At 49.1% G+C, this 9,492-nt stretch overlaps 1 protein-coding gene across 1 annotated transcript; it reads left to right on the forward strand.

The window, feature by feature from the left end:
- Positions 1-2,166: 2,166 nt before the first annotated feature.
- Positions 2,167-8,208, forward strand: LOC144297717 (keratin, type II cytoskeletal 3-like). The gene is made up of 9 exons (XM_077871901.1): positions 2,167-2,418; positions 2,536-2,756; positions 4,010-4,070; positions 4,590-4,685; positions 5,180-5,332; positions 5,680-5,805; positions 6,502-6,722; positions 7,449-7,483; positions 7,821-8,208. The coding sequence occupies exons 1-9, from the start codon at positions 2,167-2,169 to the stop codon at positions 8,084-8,086; spliced, it is 1,431 nt and encodes a 476-aa protein (XP_077728027.1). The 3' UTR covers positions 8,087-8,208.
- The last annotated feature ends 1,284 nt before the right edge of the window (positions 8,209-9,492 follow it).

The raw sequence follows: 9,492 nt of genomic DNA on the forward strand, positions 1-9,492 counted from the left end.
TCTCCTTCCCTCCCTCCTTCCCACCTTACCTTCTTTTCTTCCTTCCTTCCATCACATGTAACTAGAAGGTACTCAAGTCCCTCACTCAGGGTTAGATGGTAGTGGACTTGTGTCTGACACTCAATCATGACATCCTTTCCCTCCAGAGGAGATGCCACAGCAGCCTGGAGTGCTCCAGGTCTCCTAGCCTTTCTGTTGGGAAGGCCTTCCACATCACTCCCACTGTAGTGTGTCCTTTTCCTTGGCCCGTGTTCACTAGAAACTGATCTCTCCTTGTAGCTAGGATGGCTGTTGCTATTACCCCAAGTGTGGAGTCCCTAATGAAATCATCTCTCTTCTGTTTATTTATATTGAGGACGATGCAACCTCTCTCCCAGGCCCTCGAGGGAGTCAGGCTGCCACGACAAGCATCTAAGTGGGATGTGAGGGTGCTAACGAGGGGTAAGAGACTGTGGGAGTTCAAGGGAGGTTCAAAGCCTTCTGATCAGTTGAGTCCCTTCTCCTACCCATGGGCTTTCTCATTGTGTTTCCTGTACACTTAAAATGGGCTTGATACACGGGTAGCATTTATAGCAAAGAGGGAAGTCATCCACACAAATGCAGCTAATTTATCAGTCTGTGTCTTAAAACATTATCCTGAGCTTGTAGGTACAGGGCTCTGTCCTAAGCTTGGGATAAGAGACAGTCTTGGTGGGAGGAATTGTCCTAGGGGACAAGCCTTTCTTGTTCGGTGTGACAATGGAGGTGGGACACACACACAGGGACCGGCATAGAAGGGCAATACCAGAAGTAGGACAAGTTGGGCAACCATTCATCCTACAAAACTTATGAGCCCACCATAGGCCAGGCTCTGTGCTAGATAATGGGGTCACTGTTGGAGCAGACAGATAAGACCTCGCCCTCATGGAGCCTATTGTCCAAGGGACTGGGCTGCAGCCTTCATGCAGAGAAGAGGAAGGAAGGGAATTCAGGCAGTAGGACCCACAGGAGTCTGAAAGGGGGAGGCTTCCTGGAAAAGGGGACTGAGGAGGCATATTTAAAAGGGGGAAGAGATGTGGTATGGGAGTGAAATAGAGGATGTGGGGGACACCAAGGCAGTGAGTTGAACAGGAGCAATAAAACCATGCAGGAAACACAGGGAGATGGGGCACTAGAGCTCTCTTGGTCACCCCAATGGTGAATAATGCTCAGATAAATGTCTCTAGTATCTAGTCCATTCACTCAGGCCTCTGAGTCAGTCTGGAACGTCTGGCCTGACATCTACCCCTCTGTGACTGGGATAGGAGAGGGGCTGCTTGTGTCTCAGAGCTTGGGACAAGCCAGCAGAGGCTCTCTGGTGAGTTCCATGGGTACACACTGTGAGACTTGGAGGTGCTACAGTTAGGAGGGAGCCCATTTTCCATTCTGTCTCTCCCAAATACAGGAGTCTGTGCCAGCCTTGTTGGTTCTGAGAGGTAGACAGCATAGTGACACCAGTGGACGCCCAGGGTTTAGGGGGAATGAAAAAGCCACAGAGTCACCTATTAGAACCAGCTGCCTCCTGAGAGGCCGGTGCCTGAGGCCCTGGGACTGGGCCATGCCTGGCAGGAACCAAGCTCATTCATTAAGGGAGGGCCCCGGTTCGGTAGTGCACAAAGTCTACAAGAGGCTAATTACAAGAAAGACTTGAAATGGAGACTCCAGGATTACAGCGAAGGAAATTGGTATGGAGATTAGTTGTAGCCATAGAATGAAACCCTGGAAATCATCCAATTAATGAACCAGTTCACTGGGACCTATAAAAGAGGCCACCTCTCTGCCTATGTCAGAAGATACCCTTTCCTCAGAGGCTTCAACCAGGACATCTTTCTGTGGCCAGAGAAAATGATGAGCCAGCAGTCCAGCAGGCTGTCCCAGGCCACCAAAGGTTCTAGGGGCTGCTCTGCTGTTGTGGTGTCCGGGCAGAGTTGTATCAGCCCAGGCAGGTCCAAGTCAGCCTCGTGCTCTGGGGGACGCAGTGCCTCCACAGCCTGTGCCATGGTAGGGGGTGCCTTCGGCAGCCAGAGCCTGCACAGCCTCGTGGGGAGCAAGCTCAGTGTGGCCAGAGGTGCTGCCCAGACTGGGAGCTCAGCCTGGAGTTGCTCGGGTGCCCTTGGAGGGAGCCTGTGTGGGGTTGGAGGAAGGGGCATGAGAGGTGGCTCTGGAGGAGGCTACTTTAGCAGTTGGGGGAGACGTGGTGGTTTTGGAGGCATTCCTGGTGGAGCGCAGGGCCTTGGAGGTTCAGGGGGCTTTCCCCTCAGCATCCAGGAGGTGGCCATCAACCAGAGCCTCCTTCAGCCCCTGAACATGGGGATCGACCCACAGATCAGGGAGGTGAAGACCCAAGAGAAGGAGCAGCTCAAGACTCTCAATGACAAGTTTGCTTCCTTCATCGACAAGGTGAGGGCCCCTGGTGAGGATGGGGCCTGGGAACATGAGGCCTAGGTTGGGGCAATGTGTCTGCTCATGAGCCAGAGGCTGGGTAGGCCATGACCCCTGCCCCCTGATTGACCACAGGTACGGTTCCTGGAGCAGCAGAACAAGGTGCTGGAGGCCAAGTGGTGCCTCCTCCAGGAGCAGTCAGCCACCTCCAGGGCCACTGCCAACAACCTGCAGCCCTTCTTTGAGTCCTATATCAGCTGCCTCCAGGCCCACATGGACAGGCTGCTGAGTGAGCGGGGTCAGCTGGATGAAGAGCTCAGCATGATGCAGGTGCTTGCGGAGGAGTACAAGAGGAAGTGAGTGATGGAGGTGCTGTGGAAACAGCCACTGGGTCTAGGTGATTGTGGGGGAGGTCAGGAGGTGTGGAGGCTTTCCAGCTGGGAAATTGTTGGTGCATGTCCTCAAGGATGACACAGGATGGGGTGTCAGGTTATGGGTCCGATGAAAGGAGGATCTGCTCTCCTTGTTGGTGCCAAGGAGAATAAGATCTGTGACAGCGTGGGCATCTCGGGGGCCCTCTTCCAACAGAGGCAGATATGAGGCACTTTGGCATTTAACAACAATGGATCTCATACTTTGCTGCTTGCCAGAATAACTTTGGGAGCTTTATGAATTTGGAATGTCCAGGTTGCACTCATGACTCATTGCATGAGAATTTCCGGGCATGGGAGCCAGGCATTGGTAGCTTTTACAGAGCCTCAGGTGATGCCAGCATATTGCCAGTTAGACAATGTGTTTGGGCTGGGTGATGAGGGAGATTCACGGGGAGGTAGGACACAGATGGAGAAGGGAACAGCTGGGACCTTCGGGTATAGGTGGGAGGTAGCCTTGGGAGTGAGCACAGGCTTTGCTCATGAGGACTGGACTGATTCCCTGCAGTGGAGAATCCAGAGACCTGTGTGCTGCCCAAGGATACCAGGAGTTATGAGCCAATTCCATCACATCTCTTATCTTTTTTTTTTAAATTTTTATTTATTTATGATAGTCACAGAGAGAGAGAGAGAGAGAGAGAGGCAGAGACATAGGCAGAGGGAGAAGCAGGCTCCATGCACCGGGATTCAATCCCGGGTCTCCAGGATCGCGCCCTGGGCCAAAGGCAGGCGCTAAACTGCTGCGCCACCCAGGGATCCCTATCTCCTTTTTTTTTAAGATAAAGATTTTATTTATTTATTCATGAGAGACAGAGAGAGAGAGACAGAGAGAGAGAGAGACACAGGCAGAGGGAGAAGCAGGGCTCCCCGGGGGTAGCCTGATGCAGGACTCAACCCCCTGACCGAGGATCATGCCCTGAGCCGAAGGCAGATGCTCCACATGTTTTATCTCCTATTTCCAATATCCTGGAGTGTCAGAAATGGGGTGCCGGTGTGCTTTTAAAGGCCCCACCATGGTAATAAATCTTGCCACTCAACCAGCTTTATCTTTGATCGTATCCAGGGAATAGTCACCTGCAGCTCTGCCCCAGGTTACGTACCACCTCCTTTCCCTGGGCACACGTGCACGTACCCTTGGCTCAGCCACCCTCAGGCGTGACCTCTTTCCTTTTTCGTAGGTATGAGGATGAGCTTAACAAGCGCTCAGAGGCTGAGAATGACTTCATGGTTCTGAAGAAGGTGAGCAGGCCAGGGGGGGAGAACAAGCCAGCACAGGAAGGAGACGGTACAAGGGAAAGGGGGAAAGGTAGCATCTTTCCAGGGATGTGAGACTGGATAACACTTTGCCTGGGGCAGGAAGGATGGCCAGAACCCGGGACAGTGCCAGCCTGGCATTGGGGCCTATGCCCGAAGGGTTTTCCATCTTTTGTTTTCCCTGTAGCTAAGACATTTCTCCAGTGTGTTTGGCTCAACAGTTGCAAAACTGCTTGGAGCCAGTCCTTACACTTCAGAGTTTATTGCCAACTATTAATAACGACCATCATCATTATTCAAGCTGCAAAAATGGATAATGATGACCTTTTCTAACAAGTGAATTCAATTATCAAAACTTTCTACTGCGTGTATAAATTCTGCTCTAAGTGATTTTTGCTCCCTCAACTATGTAAACATGATATCGATGTTATTATTAAATGCAATGCTGTCTAATGAGAATAATACTGAAGCTAAGAAGGTGGATTCTCTGTTTTTTACTTTCAGGATGTGGATACTTCCTACGCGACCAAAGTAGACTTGGAAATAAAAATGGAGAGTCTGATCAGTGAAGTAAACTTTCTGAGAACCCTCTTTGAAGCTGTAAGGACCTTTATATTTTCCTCTAGGGTGGAAGCCGTGATGTGGGGTATCAAAACTTGCTTGATTCTGGGGGTCAGTCTCCTTTGTGAAATCTATCTGGCAGCACTTTCCCATTTTAATACCTATTTCTTCTTCATTTCTTCGATTTTACACCTCCTTAACTTATATTGCTTATGCTCTCTCTCTCTTCTCCTTCCCATGGCCCCAGGTTTTCAGAATCTGCAGTTCATGCCTTTAGAATCTCCATGTGCATAGAATCCCAAGGGAAATCTGTAAAAGGAGAGTTAAGGACAATCCCTCACTGCCTGCTGGGAATTTTCTTGCTGCCTGGTTTCTGGATCACTGTCTTGTCCTCTTCCTTTCCCTACAGTAAGACTTGGTTTTCTAGACCCCACAACATTCCTGAGCCAGTGCTTGGAAGGTTTAGGGCATCCTAGAGAGGTGGTGACACTGCCCAATGGTGTGTCCTTGTGTGTGTGTAGGAATACAACCAGGCCCTGTCGGAGTCCAGTGATATGTCTGTCATCTTGTCCATGGACAACAACCGGCATCTGGACCTGGACAGCATCATCACTGAGGTCAAGGCCCAGTATGAGGAGATCACCCAGAGGAGCAAGGCTGAGGCTGAGGGGCTATACCAGGTCAAGGTAAATAGGTGTCCCTGGATCTGTCTAGACTCACAAGATTTTTCCAGGGCTCCTTCACCGCTAGCCCCTCCTGTCACCATCCCAGATAATGCACATTTTGTTCAGTGGGAACCCACTGAATTATCTTTCACAAATACCTATAACTTGCAATGTTTTTCATTCCACTGCCTAATATGTTTAAGGGCAACTGTGATTTTTAGTTAAGCGATCCTTTCCATCCTAAATGCCTGACGGACCTCCATGCTATATTAGGACTTTCTGGATTGACTGCACTTCTATTCTCCTTTTCAAACACATGTATTCGAGGGTTAGGGATAATTTCTCCCTGTCTGCTTCTTACCCACCAGCTTCGGGAGCTGCAGACTGCAGCCAGCAGGTATGGTGATGACCTGAGGAGCACCAAGAATGAGATTGCAGAGCTCAACAGGATGGTCCAGAGGCTGCAGGCCAAGATCGAGAGCATCAAGAAGCAGGTAGGTATGGCTCCCCAAAGCCTGAGATTGTAACTCTGATGACAGTGGTGCTCTGAGGTGCCAGTGGGGCACCTGAACCTAGCAAGCTGGAAAGTCTTTCTGGTCCCCATTGGAACCTACAATGGAACTCCCCAGGTAATACCATACAGAGTGATGGCTTCTATATGTTACCTTTACTCCCACCCATCATCTTCAAGATAGAATGGTCTTCACTCATGTCATTGGTTGTGACCCCAAGACTCCATGAAATATGTGGGACTGAGTTTTTGGGGTCTCATACCATGAGTTAATCTTTTTTAAAAGGTCCAGAAGCAGGCAGCCTGGGTGGCACAGCGGTTTAGCATCGCCGTCAGCCCAGGGCTGGATCCTGGTAACCCAGGATCGAGTCCCACGTCGGGCTCCCTGCATGGAGCCTGCTTCTCCCTCTGCCTATGTCTCTGCCTCTCTCTCTCTCTCTCTCTGTGTCTCTCATGAATAAATAAATAAAAATCTTAAAAAAAAAAAGAGGTCGGGAAGCAGGTGATCAACATCTCTGGGCAAAGATTCAAATGACCATTGGAATTTCCTAGAATAGTGTAGCTATACTATGAAGCACATAGGTTAGAAGTTTTCATTAAGGAGACAGATGGAGACCTATGCTCACCTGCCATGTGCCCAGGTAATTTTAGAGATTTGATCTTTCTTCTCCTACTTCAGAATACCAACTTGCAGGAAACAATTATTGACACTGAGCAACAGGGTGAACAGACCCTCAAAGATGCCCAGGCCAAGTTGGCAGAGCTCAAGAAAGCCCTGAAGCAAGCCCAGAAGAACCTGGCCTATCTCCTGCGTGACTATCAGGAGCTGATGAACATCAAGTTGGCATTAGATGTGGAGATTGCCACCTACCAGAAGATGTTAGATGGCGAGGAGTGCAGGTGGGTAGGGGCTCTGGTCAAGGCAAGGAGGACAATTTGAGAATCAAGTTTCAAAGGATTGTATGTATGGTCCTTGGTTAGACACAGTGGCAGGGGACAAAGAGGCTCTCAACAAATGCTTGATTAACAGAATGATACTACCTAGCACTCTCCCCTTTGGGCTCAGAGACACCAACTTTATTTGCTAGAGCTGAAAGCTTAGAGCTTCCCAACAGGCAGGTAGTGCACCCCAAAGGCCATTGTCAGCCAATCCTGATATAGTGGAGGATACAGATGAATACCAGTGGGTCCTAGTAGCTTGCTCCTCCTATTGTCCAAACTGGTTTCCACTTCCCTCTGCATCGGTGACTCTTCTTTGCCTCTCCATCTCTGGCACAGAAAAGAGTTGCATCACTTTTGGTATAGGCCAGGCACTGTGCCAGATATTCTTTATGGTTTAATTTACTCTTTTCAATAAACTGATGAGTCTATTATTCCAGGTTTTCCAGTGAGGGGAACCCAGGCCAAGGCGATAGCAGAATCAAGTATCCGGAGATACATTATCTCTCTGCTTCTCTGCATCCCCATCCTAGCATCCCAGGGAAGCCCTTCTCATGGGTAACTTCAATCCCTGATGCTGCAGCTCATATTACTGTACTCTGACATCCCAGGGGATAATTCTGAACAGAGATGCTGAGAGGAACCACCATGAGGTTTCCATGATATTTATTTTGTTTTCCTACACAGGATGTCTGGGGAGTGTCAGAGCCCAGTGTGCATCTGTGAGTATCATAAGCACTCCATTTCCATTGTGTGAGATGATTTCTCATGGCTTTGCTTCAGCTCTTCTACCCACAAATTTTTTTTTTCTACAGCCTGATTGCCAGGGTAAAAGAAAGGGTAGGGGGGCGAAAGGGGAGCCAGATTTGGGTAGGACTTATCTAATGTCCTGTGGAGTGTATGTCCTGGATTTGCCTTCAGACAAAGAACTCCCTCCCGTGAGAAGGGGGTTTCTCCTTCTCTTTTTTGGTTTTCTCTGCCACTCATTCTTCAGACAGGAATGCATGCAATGGGCATTTAGACAGACGGGGGACACTGAGCAGCCCATTCTCATTGCAGTTGTGGTCAACCACACATCCAGCAGCAAGAACATTAGTCCTGGGGGCAGCAGCAGCAGCAGAAGCAGCAATGGTATCTGGGGCAACAGAGGTGACCAGGGCATCCGAGGAGACAGTGAGTCCACCAATGGGAGGAAAGGCATCCAGTCCAGAAGCACAAGCACCTCCATGGATCAGAGTCCCAGACTGGGCAGCTCTTCCTCCTCCTTGGCTAAGATTGTGCAGATCACCGCCAGCAGTGACCAGCGTGCCTGCATCAAATACTGAGACTGGGCCCTGATGCACGACTATAAAAATTTCCCCTGCCTTTAGCCACATCTCTCTACAATCACTCCTCTCTCCCCAGGGTTGGTGATACTATACTGTCATCCGCTTGGAGGCTGAAAACCAAGAAGGGGCCCAGGTAGACGTTGTCAAGTTAGGAGTTTGTCCCTGAGCCCATCACACATTCCACTACTACCTATTGTCCCCTTGTATATAAACTTTGCCTTGCCTCCTCTCGGCTCTCTCTTTCTTTTTCTTCATTAAACTGCAATATGTGATGATGGATTTGACTGTTTGACTCTGAGTTTTGCAGAATAATAGGAACTCATGATGTTTGCTGAATCAGAGGGCAACACACTCAAAATGTGGCCTGCAGGAAGTTATGTTAGCAGCTGTGCACGGAGTAAGTGAGAGATGAGGAGAGAATGAGGGTGCTGAGGGAGTTTTTGGGGTTAAGCCAACTGGGCCAGACTTCACAATTTGCCCAACTGCCATGCTGTGCTTCACTCTTTCTGTATCTATATCTGGGCAAGCCACACCCTGGGGCTGGAACACTTCTCATACTGGCATCAGTCATCCTTGCCAAGAATTCCAAATGGCTCAGTGATAGCCAAGTAATTGCACTGCCCAGCCTGGGTCACCTCAGGGGGCAGCCTTTCTTCATCTCCTCCCTTGGGGGTTTTGGACCACAGTGGTGGGAGAACATGGTCAGAAGCTCCCCCGTGTCCTCATTCCTTATGGCTCGGGGGCATTTGCCCCTTTTCCCAGCAAGACTCTGTAGGATTCTGCTTCTCTTTCCCTCTCACATCCTGAGATCTCAAGGCTCTGGAAAATCAATAAATGAAACCAAGTTTTATTTAATAATTTTCACCTGCTCAGACATTGTTTTGAGAACTTCACACATAAATAATCTAATCTTCATGATGATCCTATGAGGTAAGCACGATAGCCTCACTTTACAGATGAGAAAAAGGACCACAGAGACATAAAGATCACACTATGCCAATGGTTGCAGTTAGCAAGTGGTACAGCCGGGGTTTGAACACGAGTAGTTGGGCCGTAGAGTCCATATCTGTAACTTGCATGGTGTACTAATGACACATGTGTGGTTCTTTTTTTTTTTTTTTGTGATAGATTTGGGGGGTGGAATATCTTTGGTCTTTGAAGGCAGAGGCTTACTTTATGCAGATCCCTGCTCTGTCCTTGGTTCTGAAATCTGGTCCAGATACCTGGGGGACTCTTCTATTTTAAGAGGCTGACACTTGTCATCACTAACTCCAAACTTGACTTCTCAGTCCCACCTTTAGTTCCGACTACCGCATGCGCTCACAGATTTTCTGTTTAAGATCAAGTAAACATTTGTTTCAAAAGCTCAACTTTAAAAATGACCCAGACTTGTCCATTTTGTT

The sequence above is a fragment of the Canis aureus genome, chromosome 25 (assembly GCF_053574225.1).
Source record: "Canis aureus isolate CA01 chromosome 25, VMU_Caureus_v.1.0, whole genome shotgun sequence".
NCBI classification, from domain to species: Eukaryota; Metazoa; Chordata; class Mammalia; order Carnivora; family Canidae; genus Canis; species Canis aureus.

Excerpts from the sequence above, each read along its gene's own strand:
- LOC144297717 (XM_077871901.1), top strand. The coding sequence starts at position 2,167 with ATGAGAGGTGGCTCTGGAGGAGGCTACTTTAGCAGTTGGGGGAGACGT. Across the intron at positions 4,071-4,589 it reads ACTTCATGGTTCTGAAGAAG|GATGTGGATACTTCCTACGC; the intron begins GTGAGCAGGCCA and ends TTTTACTTTCAG. Across the intron at positions 5,333-5,679 it reads AGGGGCTATACCAGGTCAAG|CTTCGGGAGCTGCAGACTGC; the intron begins GTAAATAGGTGT and ends CTTACCCACCAG.